General features: G+C 34.3%; 1 protein-coding gene across 4 annotated transcripts in view; it reads left to right on the top strand.

Moving 5' to 3' along the window:
* TUSC3 (tumor suppressor candidate 3) overlaps nucleotides 1-25,744 on the top strand; it is a 309,006-nt gene that overhangs the window by 152,639 nt on the left and 130,623 nt on the right. For all 4 annotated transcript variants that reach the window (XM_007961713.3, XM_073017954.1, XM_007961712.3 and 1 more), the window contains exon 7: nucleotides 20,699-20,762. In XM_007961713.3, coding sequence (XP_007959904.1) covers nucleotides 20,699-20,762 — 64 coding nt within the window. The remainder of the gene's footprint in view (nucleotides 1-20,698; nucleotides 20,763-25,744) is intronic.

Below are 25,744 nucleotides of genomic sequence, written 5' to 3' on the forward strand. Positions count from 1 at the left end.
ATCACTTTAATATAGCAGACTGGCTCACCTACATCTTTTCCTTGTTGTGATCCATTAAATTATGGCATTCAGATTCAGCTTCCTAAAACGACCTACAATCACATCTCCTTTCTGTTCAAAAGTCTTCCGTGCCTTCCTTATACTTAACAAAATTCGTTATTTCTCTCCTATTCCAGGGTCCCTCCAAATGTACTGACAGCCTCTTCCCTCCTGGTGGACTTCCTACAGTCTATACTGTTTTTCACCTTAGTGCTTTCCTCCCTGCCCTTTTCAAAGTCCTGCCTCCTTTTTCTTCTGTTTACTGAAATCTTACTTTAGGTTTTATCTGGAGGCTAGAATCATCCTGTGATGATCTCTCCCAAGAAACTGTGTCTGTTTCTCCACCCTTTCTCTTCATTGAATAATGCTTTATTTCCTACCACTTATGCTACCTAATTTTTTGCTTGGCTTGTAGTTTAGATAATATACAGTTATTTAAGCTGGAGTGTAAACTTAAACTTCGTGAAGTCAGAAATAATTATTTCCTCATTTTTGTGTTTTCTAGTATAGGGCCTCGTGCTGTTTCAGCCTAGATAAAATGAAGAGTGGGGGTGGAAATGAGTTCGGACCCAATAGATAAAATGAAGAGTGGGGGTGGAAATGAGTTCGGACCCAATAGATAAAATGAAGAGGGGGGGTGGAAATGAGTTCGGACCCAACAAGGGCCTTCATTCTACAATGAATAATCAATCTGCAGTTTTAAATCAGCAGATTCATTGAATGGTCCAGAAATTCCTATGGCAGGAAAATATATAGCTGACATGAAAAAGGAAATAGTTGTTTACCTCTCCACTGTCATTTTTCCAGTTATGTTCCAGAGGTTGGCTGAGCAAACCCCCAGGCTACTTATTAAAATGCAGATTCCAGAAAACGGGATCCAGAAATACACCTTTGTAGCAAGATTCCCAGGTTATTTGAGTGAAATTTCTACAGAAACCTTATATATAGGCATAAAAATGCACAAATCATAAATGTGCAGCTTGGTAATTTGCATGAAGTGAATCTATATATATATATATAAAACTAGCACCAAAGCAAGAAATGGAATTTTGTCTGCATTCCAGAATTTCACTTTCCTTTGCAGTTAACGTATCTTCCACCCAAGTCACCCCTCAAGGGTTTCCTGAGTTTTATGTATAGTAAATTAAGAACTTCTGATCTAAATTCAGGCTTTTCTCTGATAATGTAGACATTAAAACAGTAGTCCCCACACTACTACCTCCATTTTCTTCGCTTTCCCTTTTTCTTGTCCTCTCCTCTCACTACCAGCATTTTCCTTGGCAATAAAAAGTAATGAAACATTTCTCCTGAAAAATTCCTATAAGTTTTTCCTCGATGTTAACCTACTTAAGCTGAGGCAGTATCTTAAGGGTTCTCTCCCTTCTTTTGTAGGATTCCTAGAATTTCTTCATTAGGCATAGAAGATTCTGCTCTTTTTTTCAAATATTATTTAGAAGACTGAAGGGATGAACATAATTTCAAAGGATCTATGCCATTGATAATTTAGTTTACTTTTTCTAAACCAAAAGCTTATCTCGGAAAAGAGGTTAGTTACTAGGTTTTAGAGAAACAAGAAGGTATGTGTGTGTGTGTGTATTTACTGTATGTATATATATTTGTATAAATCACAATGCATTAAGCATTAAGAATCTTAACTTTGGAATTTGTGATAGTTCAGCATCATACTTAGAGAATTTACCATTGCACTGTGTAGACATGGTTTACTAAGCAAATTAAAGATATAACCTGTTTTGTCTGATCTGCTCAAGAAAATAACTTTTCGTGAACAATACTATCTTATTTATATCCATAAAGATAATGCTAATTGCAAATATATTTTACCTGTATATTTAAGCTTTCCACTTGAGAATTTTAGTTGACAATTAGAGTTACTCTATAATTTCAGAATATATTTAAAAATATATAGCTTCCTCCTCCCTGCCATCCCCAGTTTGATTGTCAGGTTTTTACTATAGTTTTAGGAACTGAAAGGAAATAATAAACAAGACACTAACTTTATGAACTTGATAAATATTATTTTTATGATTTGTTCAGACCTTGATTTTTAATGTTTTCCTTCCAAGAAGAAAAAATATTAAGTTTCTGTGCACAGTTTCTTCACATAATTTTTATTTTCTAGGATTGAATATATCTTATTAATAGTATTTTTAGAAAATACAATCTTATTTTACAAATATTGAAAAATATTTCAAATAAGTAATAGTTTATTTGAAAAATAAGATTAGAGGCTCTTAAGGGACTTTTAAAGGTTATGTAATTCATTGGTCATCTTCAGACTTAATGCTTTTGTTCAGAGTACTCATGCTGTTGATTCTTTTAGCAAACTATCTTTGTATTATCGTTTTTCTCTTTAACTTCTGTCACTACCTGTTCATTCCACTTAACCTGCTCTTTTCAGAACCATTTGAAACCTCATAAAAACATGTAACAGTTCCAAAACCAAGATCTTCAACTTGAAATTCACATCATTGAGTTTAACTTGAGTTTCTCACCTTCTCTTATTCCTGCTTATTTTGATCTTTATTCCTTAGCCGTTTTCTTAGATCTCTTTTATGTTCCCATTTCCATCACCCCTTTTAAAAGGATTTACGTGGTCTCCAAAGGACACTAAGATTTCCTGCTCCAGAATCTCAATCCTCTTTCTTTTCAACCGTATCTTCCTTGCCAATCCCCAATCCTTTTAAGCTTTACTGTCTGCTTTGCTGCTACTTGTAAAATACTGTAGAAAGTCAGAAATAATGTTTTGATTTAATACATTCCACAGTATTTGTTCCTAAAGTTTCTCAACTGCACACCTTTGTTCTCATCTTCACAGGTCACAGTAAAGGTCACTTTAGATGACCTTATTTCCTGTGTGAACTGCTAGAAGAGTTATCTGTGTCCATTAAGTTTCTTCATTTCTGGTTCACTCCACAGCACAGTTCAGTCTGGCTCCTTTATTCGTAGCTCCATTGATAATTACACTCTCTAAGGTCACCAGGTATTTCCATGTCGTTAAATCAGATGGATGTCCACAGCATTTATAAGTAATTCTTATTTTTCTAGTATATTGCAAACTTGATGGCAACAGTAAATATTTTTGCTTTTCTTTAAAGAACATATTGATCCCAAATAATCCACAAATGCTTTTTTGTAAAAGTCGTAAAAGATTCAAAGAATACGCAACTATATAAAAGAAAACATAAAAGCCTCCCTTTCGTTATTCTCTTCCCAATTCATCATACTCATTCCAAAGGTAACACTGGTTTACAGTTTAATATGGTCTCTTCTCATTTCTTTTCTATGCTTTTCCACACATATTTATACTTGCAAGTATATATAATACATGTGTTTAATTTACATGCTTGTAAGCATTTCCAGTTAAAATTACATTTTTAAAAATAAAATCTAAGCATACTATTGCTATTATTGTTCAAAAGAATGCTGACAATAAACATAGGGCATTAGTGGCATCGATTAAAAGATTTTAAGAAAACTAGCATAATTTTTGTCAGTTGTAATAGATGTATTAGTTTTCTAGGGCTGCCATAACAAGTACCACTGACTGGATGGTTCCAACAACAGAAAATGTATTTGCTCAAGATTATGAAGCCTACATGACCCACGAGTCAACAGGGCGAGTTTGTTCTGCGGTCTTTCTTCTTGGATTGTAGATGGCTGCCTTCTCCTCCCTGCTTCTTCCCGTGGTCTTTACTCACTGCACGTCTGTGTCTTGATCTCTTTTTACCAGTCGTATTGGATTAGGGCCCATCCTAGTGACCTCATTTAATGACCTCTTTAAAGACTCTACCTCTTTAAATACTCTCTCACCAAATAGTCATATCCTGAGGTACTGGGGGTTTAGGACTTAAGAATTTTTGGGAGGGACTCAATCAGCCTCTAACAGAGCATTAATATTCAGTTGACACTTGGTAAACATATTTCTCATGAAAATAATTGGTCACTTATTCACACCCTTGGTCTCGTTTGAAAAGTACTTAAGCAAATACCAGTTGCATGTTAATGGCTTACTGATTTAAGTTTTATTTTAGTGAAAGTGCACCTTGAAGGATATTACCTCTTCATTGCAGCTACAGACGTCTTACACAATTAAGAACAACTTTCAGTAACGTCTGCCTCATTTACTCAGCATCAGATACGTTATTGGTGGTACAGAGCATTTTGAAGACAGTCTGTATAAATTGCATTGTACAACTTAAAATGCTCTATTATTGGAATATGAGGATAGAATTGTGTAGCTCTTTACCTCAAACACACTTATAAAGGATTTGAATGATTAATCCATAAAGTACATTTGTGTAAATAACAAGTGTACCAGTATATATATTGTTTTCAAATTTTGATTTTTGAACCCCAATTTTATTGAAGTTATTATGCCATCATCTAAAGATAGAGGGTTGTAAAAAATGACATCTCATCGCTATTTCCAGCCAGAAAGTGTTTTAATTATCAGAAATTTCTACATTACAATACAGGCACTACATTTTATATAGTAGTTATATTTGGTAGTTTGTAACTGCTGAAAGTGGTTATTAAAGAGAAACTTTAGAGGTGATACTAACATGGTTCTGAAATCATTGTACTAATGAAGAATACATCTGGTATTAGTCCAGATGTTTCAGTACTACATAATTTCCAAGGTTATACTTTTTTCTTAGTAGGAATGCTAAATATATAATTTCTTGTCCTCTGTCTGCTAGTTTAAGGTTTCTTTCAGTTTGTTCAGTTTGATAAAGAATCAGTAAACTGAGAACATGAATGTTCAAAAGAAAGATGTATATTAAACCCAGAGAATGTCTGAAGTGAGAAGCTATATAACCAATTCTAGTAGATACTGGTTTTCTATTTTCAGATACTCAGAACTGAATTTTGCATTTTATTGTTAATAGCTCTTTTGGTAGGATTTCTTCCTCTTTGTACCTCTTTATAATTTTAAACTGGATTATTTTGGAAACTATGATACAACAATAAGAGCATGGAATTGCACATTATACAACTGTGCATTTGAATGCAGGTGCCCCTTGACACTTCTTGATTAAGCAAGTTACTTAACCTTTTCTGTAAAATGGAAGAATCTGTACACCTCAAGGTTTCTTTTTTTTCTGTTTTGATAATTAAATTAAATAATCTTTATACAGTCCACCCTAATCCAGGACAATCACTGAGTGCTTGAAATCTCAGATAGTAGCAAACTCTATATATATTGTGTTTTTTCCTAAACATGCATACCAGGAGGAAGTTTTAATTTATAAATTAGGGACAGTAAGAGATGAACAGCAATAATTAATAGTAAAATGGAACAATTATAACAATATTCTGTAATAAATTATGTTACGTGGATGTGGTCTGTGGTCTGTCTCTCCTTTAAAATACCTAATTGTACTATACCCATTCTTCTTCCTGTGATCTGTCAACCTGATAACTGAGTGGCCCACTAAGTGACTAATGGGAGGGTAGCATGTACAGTGTGGATATGCTGTACAAAGGCACGATTCACACCCCAGGGAGGACACAACAGGATGGTGTGAGATTTCATCACACTACTCAGAACAGCTTGCAACTTAAAGCATATGAATTGTTTGCTTCTGGAATTTTCCATAGAATATTTTCGGACTGTAGTTGACAGCAGGTAGCTGATACCACAGAAAGTAAAACCAAAGATAAGGAGGGACTACTGTACATTTCCTGATGTAAAAAATAAAAAATTATTTCACATTTTTCTAGCAGTAGTCTCTGTTTTAGGAAAAAAAAAAAAAATGCTTCCAGATTATAAATGTGAAACCCATGGGCATACTTTACTGTGGGTATGATGGAACAATTTTCATTTGGTTCTCCTAACGTTTTCCAAATAATATTTCCATGAAAACGTATCTCTTTTTAGTATTGAGGTATGATTTATATACAAAAAAAAGCAAAGATCTTAAATATGCAATGTAAAATGAGTGTTGACTGTGCTTAAATATTCTAATGGAAGGGGTGGGCGTGGTGGCACATGCCTGTATCCCAGCACTTTTGGAGGCCAAGGCAGGCAGTTCACTTGAGGTCAGGAGTTCAAGACCAGCCTGGCCAATATGGTGAAACCCCGTCTCTACTAAAAATACAAAAATTAGCTGGATGTGATGTTACACATCTGTAGTCCCAGTTACTCGGGAGGCTGAGGCGGGAGAATCACTTGAGCCCAGGAGGTAGAGGTTGCAGCAAGCCAAGATTGTGCTACTGCACTCCAACCTGGGTGACAGAGCGAGACTCTGTCTCCAGAAGAAAAAAACAAAAATTCTAATTGAAGTTTTGTGAATGTTCTTGTTTTCATTAATACGTATTTCTCATTAAGGACGAATCTGAGGGATTTCATGTAAATTAACCAGCTTAAAAAAAGACCAGTTTAAGGAAAAGTTGTTCTTCATTTTTAAATTAAGCATATTTACAGTGTCACACACTCTTATAAGTAAGTATGATTTTGATATTTGCAAGTCAATGTAACATTTTTGAAATCTATAAAGAAAAAGTTGTCAAAAATAGAAGTATATTTGATAAAACCAATTTATGGTTTTTAAGTGTGTATAAGTGCTCTGTTGTAATACACTGATAGACTTGTGATACATTAATTACTAATGATGAAATATACTTTGAAATCTCTGGAGAAATATTTTAATTATATACTAATAGTATATACTAAGTACCAAATATCAATATTTATTTGTTAAGAAACTTCACTGGCAAAAAACTCTTTACCATAAAAGAAAATAATTATTTAATGAGCTTAGTGTAAATATGAAATGAGTAACTCTGGTTTTATTAATTTTAAAGAACATTTACTACATAATTATTTAAATCATCACTCTTTTTCTCTACTGTTTATGCGATTTTTTGAGTTAAACTGTTCTTCATACCCTTTTGAGGACTTTAATAACAGCTTCATTTGAGAAATCAAAAAAATAGAGAATTGTAATTAGATACTCTGAATTTTAAAAATCCCTGAATATTTTACTGCAGGGTTTAAATGTATTGTATTATTTAAGTGTTTTAAAATATATTGAAGGATGTATTTGAGGCCTGTTCTCCTTTATTGTCTTCTGTAAATAATATCATTTTCCCTGCAATAGACAGAATTCTGGATTTACGGCTTGAAAACAACACTATGACATTATAAATCCATATATGTTTAAAATACAGGTCAAATGTTATAGATAGTAAGTATTGGAATAGTTTAATAGCAATAAATATTATCCTGAGGCAAAATTTTAGGAAAAAGTTTCATTAAAGGAGGTGGAATTTGAATTGGCCTTAAAATCAATGTGAATTTTGGTCTGTCAATAAGAGGAAACATCATTTTTTGAGATGAATCAGGAAAAGAGATGGAACAGCCTTAAGAACCTGTATAGAGGTCAAAATGGGGATAGGATTATTTGAGAATAATGAAGAGACTGCTTTTACTGAAATATGTGATTTTGTTTGTAGAGATGTGAAGAAAATTGTGCATAATCTGGTATCCCAATCATGTCTGCCTCCAAACTCCTTCCCAGTAAGATCAGATAAACAATTTTGCTTTCCATCCTCTATTAATTTCCTTGTCACATTGTACCTGTTTGAAATCCTGTCTCAATATTCCTTACTTACCTCAGTATAATCTACATTAAAATATTCTGTTTATAGTTAACCATCTCTGGAGTCTTTCCATGTCAGCCTACCGTAATTTCAACTTTTGTGTTTCTCTAGCACTCATTTGGACATATAGCTAAATTGACCACCAAAATTCTATTCTTCATTTTGTACCATACAACTTAATTGCCAATTTTATTAATTTGTGATCTGCTGAGTCCTATAGCAGCTCTCAAGAAGAGAAACACTTTTATCCCCAGTTACGAAGGAGGTTAACTCAAGCGCAGATTTACATCTTACTCGACTAAATCTTGAGTGTTAAACAAAATACTTAAAAGAGAATGAAGATTCTATTTTGCCTTGCATGATTAGACATTTTTAAGTATATATACTATATTTCCTTTTGAGCCAAGACACTATGTTTTATATTTACTTGCATTTGTATTTTATGAAACAGAATATCTAAATACTGAATATTGATTGATTGATTGATTCAGAGATGTTTGGCATAGATTGCCAAGGGATTTGAATTACCTCTAATCAATTTTAAGTTTTCAAATGTTTGTGAGTAATAGATTGATGAAAGTAGTGATTTTGGAAAATTTAACTAGAAGTGAGGAATTGGAAAGTAAAGATGAGTGATAATCCAAGCATGATACGTTAAACATTCAGACAGAATTATTTGAGTCAAAGTAATAGAAAAGTGGCAGTAGAAAATAGGAAATGCCCATTAGCTTTGTGATTGATTGTAGGGCAGAGATGTCAGAGTTGAAGCTTAGGCCATTAGAAGAATGGTTGTAATATTGATAGGTTCTTGGCATGCTGGGAAGATAAATTTGTTTGTGTGGAGAATATTGACATTTATTTGTACGGTTTTGATTTTAGAGTGTTAGGACATTCAAGTGGGATATCAAGTCAGAAACCGGTACTTACTTCATAAATTGTGAAAATATAGACCTGTCTGGGATGGAGTCTTTCATGTAAAAGAGCTGTTGAATTTAAGGATACACATCTTCCAAAGGAGAGAAATATAAAAAGAGAATAGAACTTCATGGACAAATAATGTATCTCTCTTGTAATTAAAGTACAATTTACCATTTTGGTGACCTCTTTAATTTTCATAAACTTAGATATATAACTTATGTTGATTGTATTTGAAATTCATATATCCTCAATTGAACTTAAATATTAAATGGTCTATATTTGTATTACAAATACTCAAATATGTATTTACTGTGAATTTGGACGTTAAAATAACTAAATCTTTACATCCTATCAGTTTTAATGTTGTTGCTTTTTGTATAAAAACACACAGTAAACAAGAAATCTTGTCATTCTTCCTTCAAATATATATATATATATATGTATGTATGTATGCATTTTTTCTTTTAAAATATATCCAGGATCAGAACACTTCTTACCACCCGCTGCAGGATCAGATCACTTCTTACTACCTGCTGTCGAACTGTCTTACGTCATCAGCATCTTTGGTCTGGATTACTGTAGTAAACCTTCCCTAGTCTCCGTGCTTCTATTCTTGCTTCATTATAGTCTGTTCTTGACATAGTTCATGTCACTCTTCTCACAGTCTTCCTTTTATGACTCACCATATAATTCAGCATAACATCTAAGTCTTCACCAGCACATTGACCCTCTTACTGTTCCTTGAACATATTTCTATCTTAAGGCCTTCGTGCTGACCATTATTCCATCTTTCTTCTTTGTGCTTCCCCCAGAATCCATATGACTAACTGCCTTCCCTTGTTCACAACTGTGTTCAGATGCCAAAGACAGTCTCTGTGGTGTTTATCCTGACCCTCTTCCCATTTAAATTGCAACCTGCTCCCCATTGTCAATACTTCTGACTCCCTTACTTTTTTCTGGTTTTCCTTTTCTTACAGCACTTTGCACTTACAGTGTACTGTTCATTTTATATTGTACACATACACATATTTTTAGAATCACTGTTTTTTGTCTGTCATCTCCCAAACACATACACACACAGCCCCATGAGGCCGGAGATAATTGCTTTGTTCACTATTTTATCTCACATGCCTAGGAATGTAACCTGCCATGTATTAGACACTCAATACATATTTGTAGAATAAATAAACATGATAACATACAACCACAATAGCTAACACTGAAGGCTTACATCACACTTTTCTAAAAACTTTAACTTACTATAACGACCTTAATGAAGTACAGATCCTTTTATCCCCATTTCACATGCCAGGAACTGCACCATATGTTGGCTAAATAAAATGCTCAATTGCACACACAATTCAAGCCTAGAAGTCTCGCATGGAACCAGAGATCCAAACCATTAGAGTATGGGATTTCTGTTAAACGTGATTATTGTGTTTAGTGCTATAAAGTTTTGTGTTTGTTTGTTTTTGTACAGACAAGCTCTCACTCTGTTGCCCAAGCTGGAATGCAATGGCATGATTATCGCTCACTGTAACATCAAACTCCTGGGCTCAAGTGATCCTCCTGCTTCAGTATTCTGAGTAACTGGGACTAGAGGCACCTGCCACCACACTCAGCTAATTATTTTTTGTAGAGACAGTGTCTCACAGTGTTGCCCAGGCTGAGTGCTGTAAAGTATTTGTAGTAGAAGCAGAAGTGATATATCATTGTTAAATATGGTATATATATACACACAGAACATTTCTTATATACCTTGATTTACACTGATAGTTTACTGATTAAATATAAAAATGAATTTTGTTCATCTGTAGCCTTCAAGTAGCAAGCTTAAAGAAATATAAAATTACCTCCAAATTAAAGTCTCATTAGGCAGCCTCAACAAGTAACATTCATTATTAAACTCAGTCTGAAGGCCTGCAAAGCCATGGTACTGTCAACCATGTTATATAGGCCTAATATCTGAATCCTTAGGGCCATTTTTATTTCTTAGACACGTTTCATTTATCATACTGTTGTACTGTATTTCATATCAGATGTCAAGATAAAGTCTCTGATGTCAAAGATTTAGAAGCAGTGACTTTCCAGATTTGCTCATCACAATGCAGTGGTCCTGGACATACAGAGCAAATGGATGACATTAGAGTTCCAAAGCTGCTGGCATTAGGTGAACTTTAGGGGAAATGTCATTCTTGAGACCATGTAAGAGAAGTTTCAAGAATGTAAATTAAAGCTATCTGAAGTACTGGACATAGTAGTTTAGGATGATATAATGGCACTGAGAGAGAGATTTTGATTATACTGCAATTGAGGCAGTGACCACAAATAAATACAAATTCAGATAATGATCAAAGGGCAATATAACAGATATGTGAAAAGGTTCCTTATTAAAGAGTAATTCACTGGCCACCCAGGGTTCTTGTCATCCTTGCTCATGTGCTTATAGAATTGTCAAAGCATTTTCATGTGAATACTGAGAGTATTATAGACATTCATATTCATAGGTACATCAAAAGAAAATGTAAGAGACAGACTGCTTTAAAGAAGACAATGATTCTTGTTTTTTGTTTAAACACATTTTATAGACTTTGCTTGCTAATAACATCTTTTTTATCTCCTAATCACCCCTAAGTAAGAAAAAATGATCTGTACTTTGAAAATGAATTACGCAGTGGTTACATAGCTTTCCTGGAGAAATCAATTTATTGGCAAATCTAGATTAGGGCACAGAGAACCTGTTCCTAATTCATTTCTTAGACAATCGTAAGTGCAAAATATTTGGTGATATGAAACGAGTAACATTTCATATGTTACTCGTTTTTTTCGGTTTTGTATTTTGCATTTACATTTATAATAATGATATGAGAATATTAACGTTCCTTGATATAATTGCTTTTTCCCCCCAGGATAAAAAGTAAAATACACACACACACACACACACACACACACACACGCACGCACGCACACAGAGATTATATTATACTTTTCATGTATACCCAATGTGACAGCTACAAAAGCAATTCCAGCATAGATATATGTATTTTCTGTATCTTACATTAAAAGCTATTCAGTTGAATTTTAAAATGCTGAAGTATGTAATACTTTTCTATTTTGAACTTTTAATTTCATTTAGTTGCACAAGAAAATTCTATGCAATTATACATTTCAATTTTTCTTTGTTAGTGAACAAAATGAAATCTATAAGTCTAGAAGTGTATTATCAACAAAATACAAATTACTAAAATTACTTAAGCAGTTCATAGGAGAGACTTTTAAAGTTTATATTTAGAAGAAACTTCATCTTATTGTGTTGTTGTATTTTTGTTCTCTCAACATTTATTTGGAAAATACAGTAGAATGAGAAGCTTTCTAATTGGTCTTATTAACAGTTTTGATCAAACAGTATAAAGTGTTTCCTGAAACACAGTTGATTCCCATTAGCTATCTCACTAGTGTCTGGGGCTTAGGGTTGTTTTGTGTTATCCTAGGATCCTAGGAGTTTTCCATACCTGCAGTCTATGTTTTTGTTGACTGACTTTCTACGGAGGGGCAGTTATCGTGAATTATTTCAGTATATTCTGCTTAGGGTTTCCTTACTATTGATGGGTTTTGTTTTGTCTCTCTTTTTTTTTTTCTTTTACCTTTAACACCTAGACTACCAGTCTTATTGACAGTGTAATAAAAGTAAAGCTCATCAAGAGAGCTAGTTCTCCATTTTACTATCAGGACAGATAACTTTTTATGAAGAAGGGACTGAATAAGACCCAGCATGGGGCCACAGTTAACCAAAAATCCGTGGACTTAATCCAGTCTCTGGTTAGAAGCTACTAACGCACCATTTGGTTCTTCCATCTCCAAAAGGCTCAGTTTCTCTCTTCCTATAATATTTACCATGCCTCTTATAGTATTCTAGAGACGCTCTGAGAATACTAGACAGGATGACTGCAATCTGAATTTTCAGAAATATGTTGGTTGTTACGTGGTGTTGCTTACCTTCCCGATTAACTTCATGTATGCAGAATCTTCTATTGCTTGGGCGCAATTTGCCACAAGCCCTCTATATGGCTTCTGTCTGTAGAGCTTTCAACTCCTACTGTTCCAGTGGAAATTTTTTTATTAAAAAACAAACAAATCATCTTACACTATTAAGATATTTTTTCTGGATGTGTAGCAGTTCATTTATTATTTTAAAAAACTTTTAAAATAAATTTTTTAAAAAACTTTCTTACTAGTGGGAAGTTTTCCCGGAATATATAGCGTTTCTGAAAGCTTTTACAGTATTATACATTACACCTTCCCTTACAGCCTCCCACAAAATGTAGTTATTTAGTGTTATTTAGTCATGGCTTATAGCTCTTTAGTAGTACATATTTCTCGTCCTACCACAGACCTGATGTATTGGAATTTCCATATATAGAGCCTGAAAATCTGTTTTTTAAACAAATATCTCTGGTCAATTTCATGCACACATTATTTTGAAATTCTTTTGAGAACCACTAACTTAGGTTAAGTATCAACCTTTTTGATCCTCAAATAGGAAAATAAAATTCCAAGATGACTTTTTGGAGTATGGTTGGGCCAGGTAAAGATTTCATACTCCACAACAGATTGTATAGTGAGTTCAGCTGAGACATTGCTAAACAATGTCCTGCAGCTTCAGATGAAAAGAGAATGGTGGCTTATTGCTGACACCTCACAGAGAAAAAATTCTTTGAGTGGGAAGTAATCAAGATTCATCACTGTTTTCATGAAGAACTGTTTTATTTCTCTGTTGTAATCATTTTTTAGTGGAAGCCAAATATTTAATGAAGTGCTTAGGAATTTCCAGCAGAAGATACGTGCAGCCTCTGGGAAATCAAACAAGTGGCATTTTTTGTCACCTGGATGGAGATAATACCCATTTACATCTCTTCTTTCTGGCAAATCCAGAAGGACTTGGCCTGAGTATTTTATCATCTATATCACATCTGCCATTTGGTGTAGAGCCTAGTAAGAACTCATGCTGCCTCAAAGAAGACTCCAAGGATAGGACTACAAACATATAACTAATAAGAAACAGGAATCTTTTATTAGAATGTTAGAGTGGGATTTAAGCTTACTTTGTGCAGTTACAGTGATGAACCAAGATACTTCCTGTCTTAAGTGTTCAAAAGTATCCTTTCCTGGACATTAGTATCCTGAAAAAGAAAGTGAAAAGAAAATAATTCATAGTATTTTAGCACACAAAGGAGACTCGGGACTAGTATCATGACTACATTCCCACTAGCTGATAGGTTTTGAAATGCTATCTTATTCACTTAGAATTACTGAGAGGTATGAACTGAATTTTGTTCCTCTAAAATTCAGATGTTGAAGTCTTAACTCCCCAGATGTGACTGTTTGGACATGGACCTTTAGGAGGCAATTAAATTTAAATAAGGGCATGAGAGAAGGTCCCTAATCTGATTGGATTGGTGGCCTTAGAAGTAGAGGAAAGTATCGAGAAGCCTACCTGTCTCTATCTGCTCACAAAGAAGAGGTGATGTGAGCACACAGTGAGGAGCTGGCTGTCTTCTGCCCAAGGGGAGCCCTCACCAGACACCAATCCCATTGGCACCTTCATCTTGGACTCTGAATCTCTTGAACTGTGAGAAAATAATTTCTGTTGTTTAAGCCATCCAGTCTATGGTATTTTGTTAGGGCAACCAAGCAGACTAAGACACTCAGCAAAAATAAACTGATTCTGTCGTGCACAGAAAAGCAGATCTCTCATTTTATGTAGACATTGATCAGGAAAACTAGGACTTTTCTACTGGAAAATCTTAAGTAGTTAAGATGAATTTCAGAGATAGTTAGGCTTATTTAAAAACAGTAAGGCAACCCTCTGACTTCTGAGAAGTGTTGTCAAGGAAAATACAAGATTTTTTCCCCTCTGTTTTGTTTTTAGGTTGACAGTAAATTATCATATTTTCTTCCTTTTTTTTTTGCTATTGTAATAATTTCTGTATTCATAAAGATGACTGAATCAGATGCTAAACAATTGAGAGATTATCACTTAAAAGATTTTCTCAGACTTTGTGTGTCCATTGCCCTTGTTCTGGCAGGTAGTGAATAAAGGACTGAAACAGACTGAAAGAATTTACGCTAGTACTTTTTCATGATGTTTTCAAGGAGGATAAGAGAAAATAGATGGAAAAAAATTTACATATCATTTCATACTGATTTGCGTAAAACTGCATGACAAGATTGGACTGAAAGAATTCATATAGTTAGTCAGAGATAATCAGCCGTGTTTCCTGTAGCTGCGGACAAGCTCTTGGTTTATTTTGCAATCATGTATTATTTTAAAATGCAAGAAGAAAGGACCAAAAAGTATTTTTGTGGATTTGACCCAAACTGAGACAAATCACCATTTGGGTATCATCCAACACTGTCAAATCTTAGTTTCATTTGTCATTTACTTAATGTTATAAATGGGCCTTTTTAAAATAAGTTATAATTTTAAAAATGATCAAAATTCCGAAATTTCATGGGACTGATTTAAGCATTTTAAATTTTTTTTTAAGTGGGGATTATATGCCAAAGCAAAGCGTTGCCAGCACTGCTTTATCAGTGAATAGGAGAAATAATTAATTTTAACACTGTGTATTATTGTCTTCAAAATAGCTATTTTCTGGCAAATATGTATTACTGAACAACTTTTTGCACTCTGCTTATATTAGAATTTGGTTTTGATCCAAAGCCCATTTAACTAAAGCAGTCATTGTTAGGGTTAAACAGGCTGGCTGTTAATATGTTTTGCTCTCAAGGCTAATAATACCGGGTTGGTATATAAGGGACTTGCATAAATTTACAAAGACAAATTACTCACTGGCAAGAGAATTAACTCAGATATAGTTTGCTATTACTGAATTAACAATGGGCATAAACCAGTGGAGATTAATTTTATCATCTATGAGTCATATGACCTAAGACATTAAAATTTGGAATCTCATTGGAATCTTAGATGATTGATGATGATGGTGGTGGTGGTGGTGGTGGTGGTGGTGGTGGTGGTGGTGGTGGTGGTGGTGGTGGTGGTGATAGATTACATCTATTGACTTCTTACTGTGTTTCAGGCATTAGGCTATTTTACATGTATTATCAATTCACTTGTCACACTTTATTATTTCGATCGAAGAGCTTAACAATTTGAAGTTTAGAGTAATTTGCTCAAGGTCTTACTTGTGAAACCCAGGATAGAGAATTGACTTCAGGGAATTTGACTAAAATGTATTTTATAAACTACTGCACTATACTGTTTCCTTCATGCTGTCAGTTTCAAATGTGCAGATAGGAAACTGAGGCCCAAATTACTGAACTCATTAACCACTACTTCTTTAAATTGAATGACCATTATTAGTACTGGAAACTGACTTCTAAGTTCAGTTTGCTTTTTGTTACCATAGCTACCTTCTCAAGTAACAACTTATTGGTCCACCGTAGCCATTCTTATTTTCAGAACATGTGTTTAAAAGGATTCCTTAAGGAGTCTTTACTACCAGCAGAATTTAAAAATGTTGAAAAAGCAGAACATGCTGACTGGTGTCATCTTCCCAAGAATTTAGTAATAACTTAAGTGGAATCAGGTTTATTTCACATACTGATATATAGTATATTTAGCTTCATTTCCATTTTATCTTTACTCATTCTTGATATTGCCATATAAGAGGTATAGAAACTATATTAAACAAAATATACAATTTTTTATTTTCAAGTATGTTAGTTGAAATTAAGAACATAATATCATTCATATATATTGTTTTCTCATATTATGCTATACTGTTTTTCTTCTACATAAAACTGGGCTTTAAGTAAGTCATGAGTCATGGCAATGAATTTTCTTACAACCTTATTTTTATGAACCTTTTTTTTATTGAACCACTTTTTATTTTATGTTGGTTCATATGCTCTATGAAATATTCAATGAGGCCAGGTACGGTGACTCATGCCTATAATCCCAACACTTTGGGAGGCCAAAGTGGGTGGATCACTTGAGGTCAGGAGTTCGAGGCCAACCTGGCCAACATGGTGAAACCCTATCTCTACTAAAAATAAAAAAATTAGCCAGGCATGGTGGTGTACACCTGTAATCCCAGCTACTCAGGAGGCTGAAGCAGGAGAATCGCTTGAACCCAGGAGGTGGAGGTTGCAGTGAGCCGAGATCAGGCCACTGCAATCCAGCCTGGGCAAAAAGTGTGAAACTGTCTCAAAAACAAAAGAAAAAGAAGAGAAATAGTCAATGGACTACACAAGTAAAAAACATTGATACTAATGGTTTGTTGAAACATTTGTTCCTGTGGAAGAATTGATATGTATTCATTATCAAAGCCTGCACACATTTTTTTCTTGACTATTCACCTGATCTGAAAATACATTGCTCTTATAAATACAAGTTAAATGTATATTTTGGAATAAATTATCCTGAGTTACTGCTATTTCCCTCACTTATGAGAATTAGTAAAAAATCAGAGAGGAAAATAAATAAATGAACATCATGCTTTAGCTTTCAGGGAATTCATTATTCAATATTCCCTCTTTCAAAGGATTTTGAAAGTATATACATCAGTTAGAGACAAATTTTTAAGACCAGCTTAAAATCGCAGACCTAAGGTTAATTTTAAGTGAATTAAGTCATTGCTTTAAGGGCGCCATAAATGAAAGCTAACTATCTAAGGTCAATGTTTAAGACTTTTGCAATACTTACTTATTCTTATTCTTGTGCTTACTCTTACAACTTTTGGTGTGTGCCGGTAATCTCTTTGTTGCACATTAGTAGATAAAATGTAATCTTGTAATTTGTGTGTGTAAGCTGCTTGAGAACATAGGTATTTTTTCCTATAACTACTGGATTTCTGTTGCCTGAGGTGGTGCCTGATACATAGTAATTGATGAATTAAAAATTTGCAAACAAATTCAAGCTAAGTAAATCCTGAAGGCTCTTAGGGTATCTACTTTTGATGTGATTTTGAAGACAAAAATAAAAAGATGTACAAAAATCAATGTTTTTATAGTATGTTAGTGTACATTCCTGAATGTATTTTATAGAATGTTAGAATACATTCCTGAATATTGTCTTTTAAAACTATCAGTTCAACACACTAAATTCACTTATGAAAAGGAAATGAATTTCTGAATGCTGTTTGTTGAGAAGATAAAAACAGCTTTTCGGCCTTTTGGCTAAGATAAAGTGAACAAGATACAAAGTTTGTTGAAGTGGAGATTATGAAATGATTTCTGTTTGATCAATTACACTATTGTTATACTATCGTATTTGATTTTTAGGAAAGTATCTTGAGGAATCTCCTCTTAATCCTGTTTTAAAGGTAATTGAGGTTAAGTAGTTTGTTCATACTAACAGTTAGTAGGTGGCAAATTCCAGACTGTCTCCAAAGCCCTTCCTCTCTCCTGCCTTATGTATATAAGAAATAAGCTACAAGGGTTATAGACTATTTTCATGAACCAAGTCTCTAAGGACAAAGTGTGATTTATTTTAACCTAGCTGCATTTTTAAATTGAAAAGAAATATGTAGGTTTCTGGTTATTGTAACTGGAAACACAAAATGCATTGCATGATATGATGCTTTTCTCACACATTTGAGAAAGCATTGAAGGGTTCTGAGCATAGTAATGATAGGATAGTTTCAGCAGTATTCATCTGAATGACAAATCAACTCCAGGGTAGAGGCAGGGAGAATAAAGGAGGCTATTGCAATCATCTAGGCAAGAGATGATGACTGGTTGGATCAGACAGATCTTGGGGCCTTATTTTTTAGCCTCCTTTGCTAGTTCTTCCTGCGAGTGGTGAAAAGTGGTTGAATTTGGAATGAATTTTGAAAGTAGAGCCGACAGTATTTTCTGAATGACTGGATATGTGGAGAGGGAGGGAGGAGGGAAGGAGGGAATAAAGTCAAGGAAAAGAGTGAAAGAAAAGTAAGGACAGAGACACAAAGGTGATTCCAGGATTTTTACCTAAACAACTGGAAAAATTAAGTTATTCTCCTGAGTTAGGGGAGAATGGGAGAGAAGCAAGATGCTGGGACAGAAAGAGAGGCAGATCAGGAGTTGCGTTTTAGCTGTTTTCAGACTTCCAGTATATCAGACTAGATACCAATGTGAGAATCATCAATATAGACATAATTAAAGCCACGAAATTGGATGAGAACACCTGGGAAGGCTGAGTAGAGAGAAGAGGCCCAAGCCTTTTGAGCTCTGAGATACTCCAGAGTCTAGAATGTAGGAAGGGAACAGCCTCCTCCTTCCGGAGGAGGAAGAGCCAGTGAGGTAGAATCATCCTCAAGACTGGGGTTCTGGAAGTTAAATGAAGAAAATATTAAAGAGAATGAGTGGTTAGATGCAGCAGATTTTTCAGGTAGATTAAGTCCAGTAAGACTTAGATATGACCATAGGATTTAGTAATGGGGTGACCTTGACAAAAGATTGATCAAAGAAGATTCTGTTACTGAAAATAAACAGAAAGGATTATAAACCACTCACCTAGAAGACGTCCGAAGTTATTCTCTTAAGTTTGTGATCCTCATAGAGGCAAACTACTTTGCAGTTGTTATGTAAATTTGGTCATATTATCCTGTACTGTTAAACTCAGATATGTTCGTCAGTTATTTAAATACTGATTTTAATTACTTTAACTGTCAACATTTAATTAAAGTTTTTACAAAGTTTTACTTGAGGTTCCTCCTGTGTTTTGGTAAGTTGTTACTATATGGTGGAAAGGGCATACATACCTATACAAACAGTCCTAGGTTTCAGTCCAAACTTCACCGATTAGTAGTTGTGCAATCTTGAACAAGTTAGGTAAATTTTTCTAAGTCTCAGTTTCCTCATTTGGAAGTTGACAGGTAATAACTACTTTATATGACTGTCAATTAACAGTGGACTGGATTAAAAAAAAAAAAAAGTGGTACATATACACTATGGAATACTACACAGCCATACAAATGAAATTATGTCCTTTGTAGCAACATGAATGCACCTGGAAGACATTATCTTAAGCAAATTAATGCAGTAACAGAAAACCAACTACCACATCTTCTCACTTGCAAGTAGTGGCTAAACATTCAGTACACATGGACAGAGAGGGGAACAGTAGACCCTGGGGCTTACTTAAGGTTGGAGGGTGGGAGGAAAGGGAGGATTGAAAAACTACCTGTCAGGTACTTTGCTCACTACTTGGGAGACAAAATCATTTGTACATCAAATCCTGGCGACATGCCATTTACTCATGTAACAAATCTGCACATGTACCCACTGAAAAAGTTTGAAGAAGAAGAAAAAACAAGATACTGTGAGCATACTATCTGAAGCATATGATACAATTATACATCATAAATGATGTAAAAGTTGAGTCATTGATTTGTACTGTAAGCTGTTATATTTTTTCTCCAGTATTTTTTAATATAAATAGAAAACCTAGACAAGGATATTTATTTAAAACAACTGCATAGCAACTGATATTCATAAGAGAGATTAAAAACAGAAATAATCATGGGAATCAATTTAGAAACCAGATAATCTAGATGGAGATTTGTGTTGGATTTTCTATAATCAACTGCTATCAACTGTATACTACTCAATAGGGTAAAACAATTTTAATAATTTTGTTTTGAAAAAATGTAAATGCTGTAATGAATTATGTGCATTTATAAAGCTGACACCTTATTTTAAAAACTTTGATAATGTGGGAAGTAGTGATCAGACATTTGGTCACTTCTAACTTATTTTAAAGGATGAAAAATCATAAAAATGTTTTGTTCTACTTTGTACTTTTGCAATAACTCTACAGGAATCATATTTAATGTGTGTGTGTGTGATAAATCCCTTAACAAGTTATATAAAGTTTGTTTTTGATACTAAGTTGCCACCTACAGTTTACAGTACTATCATCAACCAACATTGTCATCTAATTGCATTTAACTAATAATTATTTAAAATAAGTGGAACTTAGTAGAAAGTAATAAAAATTTAATTAGTAAAAATCTCATTGGATTTTTCCATTGTTTATCTTCATGACTTAAAACTACAATTATGAGGCTTTGTCAAACTGTAATTTCTTTGTCTTTGTCGTCTTTTGCAGAGCTACATTCATGGAAGCAGCCAGGCTCAGTTTGTGGCAGAATCACACATCATTCTGGTACTGAGTATCCTTTTAAAATATTGATGAATTGAAAAGGGCAAACCAGAGCTACATGTTATTAAATTGACATTTTTCATGGCAGTAAATATCAAGATTTTTAAAAGACATTAAATTTTAAGCTGTACTGTATGATTTTTATTTTTTTCTTAATTATTTCCTATTACAGTGTAATTTATTGCTATTCAGTATCATTAACAGATCATAATTTATTTTTTACTGACTGTTGAATTTCAAAGTATTACTCTTACTTTGCATTGATGATCTCTGGCTAGATTTTTTTGTGTAGTTTATATGGCTTTTCCCTATGGCATCTTAATGGTGAGAAAAAAGTGCCTTATGGTATAAATAGCAGCTTAAAAAAGGGATTATCATCGTACTGCTTCCCTTAAATATATGGTATCTCAGAAGAAGGAGATTTTGAATGGTTCAACATGCCTTTTTGCAACATACCAGACTGAGTCAGACTAAGTGTTGTGAATCAGATCATACAATGTAATTTATGATTTGGATTTAGAAGGATAAAGAATGTAGCAGGATAAGAAACAGTAGCAGGATAAGAAAAAGGTAAGGTTAAGCATCTAATCTGAATATTCTTACAATGAAATAAAATTAGTTTGGACACTGTTTTGGGGGAACATTGATGTATGTGTGAGTCTTATGAAAATGTTTGAAATTTAAGTTCATAGTGTTGCTTGAACATATTGAGTCGTTATGAGAATTTAACATGTGTCTCTAGTATCCTTTATAAAAATTTGATTACTAATATCCTGGTTACTAAGATTCATATTCAAATGAAGTAATCTAGACCAAATTCTCCAGTACTGTATATAACCAAAGCTGTAAACCTTTTAGTATCTTAGAATTCGTCTAGGCCAAACCTCATTTTATATGTAGGAGAACTAGAGTCCACAGAGGGCTTATGTTAGGGAAGCCTACGTGAGCTAGAATTAGAATTCAGTTTTCTTTTTCATGGTCTATCAGTTGTGCAAGTACTTAAGTTTTATGTACAATACTTGGGTGTGTGATGTATAATTTCATGAATGAATGTTAGTCATGCCTACTCTTTTTAATCTGGATGAAAAATACTATCTTTTTAAGAACACTGAAGTTTTTGGATTTTATTACTTTGTTGTGTCATAACAACACATTTTTAAAAATCTACCAGCAAAGACTGACCCCTTCAGTTTATTCAAGCAACCTGTTTTATTTGCTTATTGTGTTTTAGGCACTGCATGAAGTCGTGGTATATAGTGATTACCGTATGGTGGGGAAAAGGGATGGGAAATGTTTAAAGCACTTGGAATTCTCGAGAAACTGAAAGTCTTCCTTGTTTGTAAACTCAGGATTAGCAATACTAACCACACGGCATTTTTGTGTGAAGAAAATGAGCTAGCACACATTAAGCATCCAATAATCACAAAAGGCTAGTTGGTTTATTCCTCTCTCTATTTTCCTTTCTTTCTTACTCGGAACTTTGGTGGCCACAGATAATATGCATAAACACATATATATGGGTTGATTTCCTAGTGATATTGTTTGGCTCTGTGTCCCCACCTAAATCTGACCTTGAATTGTAATAATCCCCACGTGTCATAGGAGGGACCCAGTGGGAGGTAACTGAATTATGGGAGTAGGTTTTCCCATGCTGTTCTCATGATAGTGAGTAAGTCTCATGAGATCTGATGGTATCATAAAGGGTCGTTCCCCTGCACGTGCTCGCTCTCGCCTGCTGCCATGTAAGATGGGCCTTTCACTGTGATTGTGAGGCCTCTGCAGCCATGTGGAACTGTGAGTCCATTAACCCTTTGTTTTCTTATAAATTACCCAAGCTCATGTATGTCTTTATTAGCAGCATGAGAACGAATACACCTAGCTTTTGACAAAGGTGTAGATGACCGGAAAAAAAAAAGCATCTTCTAATAAAACTTATCAAAATTCTAAAACTTGAACTGTAAACAGTGAAATGACTTAATTTTTCTAGAGCAAAATTTTTTAATCCATTAAGTCATATAACTTATAATAAAAAGGTACTGTTTTTCAAGGTTTAATGAAAATGAAGGACATGAAGTTGAGAAGAAAATGATTATAAATCTCCTTTATATTGCAGGAGAACTAAAAGATACCTTTCTAAAACTCATTGAACAACACTGACCATGTTCTTCCTATGTCTCAATTCTCAACATTTTTATTTCTTCCACCCTTGATTATGCATGCTTGGATACATAAATGAAATTGGGCATATCTGCAGCCCATTTCTTGCTTACATTTGTTTACTTGCCTGTATGCTTTATGGTTTCAAAATTAAGAAACTACTATGAGGAGTACTTGTTTGGTTCTAGTTTGTCTCACAGACTGGAATTGGAAATACAAATTTTGCTATATTTTTCAACAAATACTGAATTTCTGCACACCAGCTTTAATATGGTAAGAGAGTAATGCTTTCTGCACATCAGAGGGGCCTTCAGTGAGAAAAGGAAGTATTTGTATATATGTTTGTAGACATACCCACTCCTCCCTATTAAAAAATAAGGGCAAAGCTATATTTACTCTCAACTTATTATTTAAAGATATTCAGGAAGCAAAATATGTTAACATTAAAGCAAATTGATAGAAACATAAAGCATTTGTTGCAGGTAAGTTTTTAACTCTCATTTATTGAATTATTGTAGTTTCTTTTTTTTTTTTAATTCCTAACTTGTTTCAATCCATGATGTAGCATTTCAGCAGTATACTTTATCTAGATAAAGTGATGAGTTTATTGAAACACATCAGGAATACTGAGTAGAAGGATGAAAAGCTGTGTTGAGATCATCATTTTATTGTATGGCAGGAATTCTCCAAGGTTTCATTTCATGGATCATTGACATCAAGTTGAGATTTAGGATTCCAAGAAATTTTACAAGCAGTATGATTTTTTCATATAGATCTTAGCAGTGATACATAAAAGAAAAGCCCCATTCTCTTTTTGCTAATAGTCATTATTTATTGCTTCATTTTTCCTGTGTTTTTTTATTTTAGATATATCTGTTACTAAGAAAGAAAAAAATTCTTTTAAAATGCTGGACTCATTATCAGTAAAACTTTAAAAGAAGTCCAGGCACAGTGGTTCATGCCTGCAATCCCAACACTTTCGCAGGCCAATCACTTTAGCTGAGGAGTTTGAGACCAGCCTGGGTGTACAAAAAATTAGTAGACGCTGTCTCTACAAAAAATTACAAAATTAGCCACATGTGATGGCATACACCTATGGTTCTAGATACTTGGGAGGCGGAGGCAGGAGGATCACTGAAACCCGGGAGGTCAAGGCTTCAGTGAGCTGTGATCACACACTACACTCCAATCTGGGTGACAGAGTGAGACCCCGTCTCAAAAAAACATTTTTTTTTTCAATAATTTCTGATTCTACTTTCATTTGACAGTCTACTGCTACTTTTTGAACAATCTATATATTTTTTTTGTCATTTGTGTATTTTTTTTTCTTCAGGCAAAAAGTTACAAATACCAGATGATTACTTTTCATTTATCTGTAGAGAGAACATTTCTATCTTTTGGATTTCTCGTCCTAATTTAGTAAGTCAGATTATTAGATGCAGTTTCTATATAGAAAGATTTGCTGAAGAAAACCTAGGAGAAAACAGATGGACTTATTTGGCATTGGGTAACCTATGAATTCTTTCTGAAGTATTATGAAGTTGAGCCCCACATGTCTTAATAAATTTGGCTGTGGAAAGGGAAATAGTGGCGTCGTGCCTGTTTAGGGAACAGAAAGCCAATGGAGGTTTGCTCCAGTAATAATATTAACGATAGGGTAGAGAAGGCAGAGCAAAGGAAGCAGGAATCGCTGGCAGTCGTTCTGGCTGCTGGCAATGGTTCATCCTCGAGGATGAACCTAAGTAAAGGAATGGATGAGTGACTCAGCTGCTGTTTGAGAGGAAGAAGAATCAAAATTGATAATAAATGTCACAAGTAAGATTCAAGAACAGAAATCAGAGATGATTCTGAAGTTCAGCTATGTGTTATAGGATAGAAATATGGAGGAAGACAAGGTTTGGAGGGGAATGTTTAGCCCAGAAAAGTTCCTAAGATTGATTAGGCCTCATAATTGGTTAATGAGAAAGAGATTAGTTTGTTTAAATTGCTTAAGATGATAAAGCCAATCAGTTGAAGAGTCAAGAGCTTAAAACTTTTAACGCATTGTTTTTCTACTTAGTAATGTTTTGCCAATAAATCAAAACCTCCGTGAATAGGCCAGTAATATTCTAACCAAATTGTATATTGTGTGTATTTGTTGTATACATTTGAAAAGATCATTTTAATAAAGATACAGTGGATATGTTGATTTTATTTTTTATTTTTATTTTTCGAGACGGAGTCTCGCTGTCTCCGAGGCTGGAGTGCAGTGGCAGCGATCTGGGCTCACTGTAAGCTCCACCTCCTGAGTTCACTCCATTCTCCTGCCTCAGCCCCCCAAGTTGCTGGGACTACAGGCGCCCGTGGCCACGCCCGGCTAATTTTTTTGTTGTTGTTATTGTTGGGTTTTTAGTAGAGATGGGGTTTCACCATGTTAGCCAGGATGGTCTCGATCTCCTGACCTCGTGATCCGCTAGGATTACAGGCGTGAGCCATCGTGCCCACCCATATTTCTTTAGTTACTCTATCATATTTTTGTATAGAATACAACATCCTCTAGCAGTGTAAAAACAAATATGTGTGGGGGATATGTAAATATAAATACACACATACACGCAGGTGTATGTGCCAAGTGCTGAGGTACAAAGGTCACAAAACCCGACAAGATGTCTAATGGTGTGGCATTTACAGTCTAAAGGTAGAGGAAGACACACAACAAATGACAGTGCCAATAATTCTTAAGTTACAATTATGTTCTTTAAAAAGTTTTCAAATGTCCACAATTCAGTAAGACTCAGGCTTGAGGCACATGGATCTTAAGTGGAATATCATGAAGTGCAAATATGCAGTTTTTGA

The sequence above is a fragment of the Chlorocebus sabaeus genome, chromosome 8 (assembly GCF_047675955.1).
Source record: "Chlorocebus sabaeus isolate Y175 chromosome 8, mChlSab1.0.hap1, whole genome shotgun sequence".
Taxonomy (NCBI): domain Eukaryota; kingdom Metazoa; phylum Chordata; class Mammalia; order Primates; family Cercopithecidae; genus Chlorocebus; species Chlorocebus sabaeus.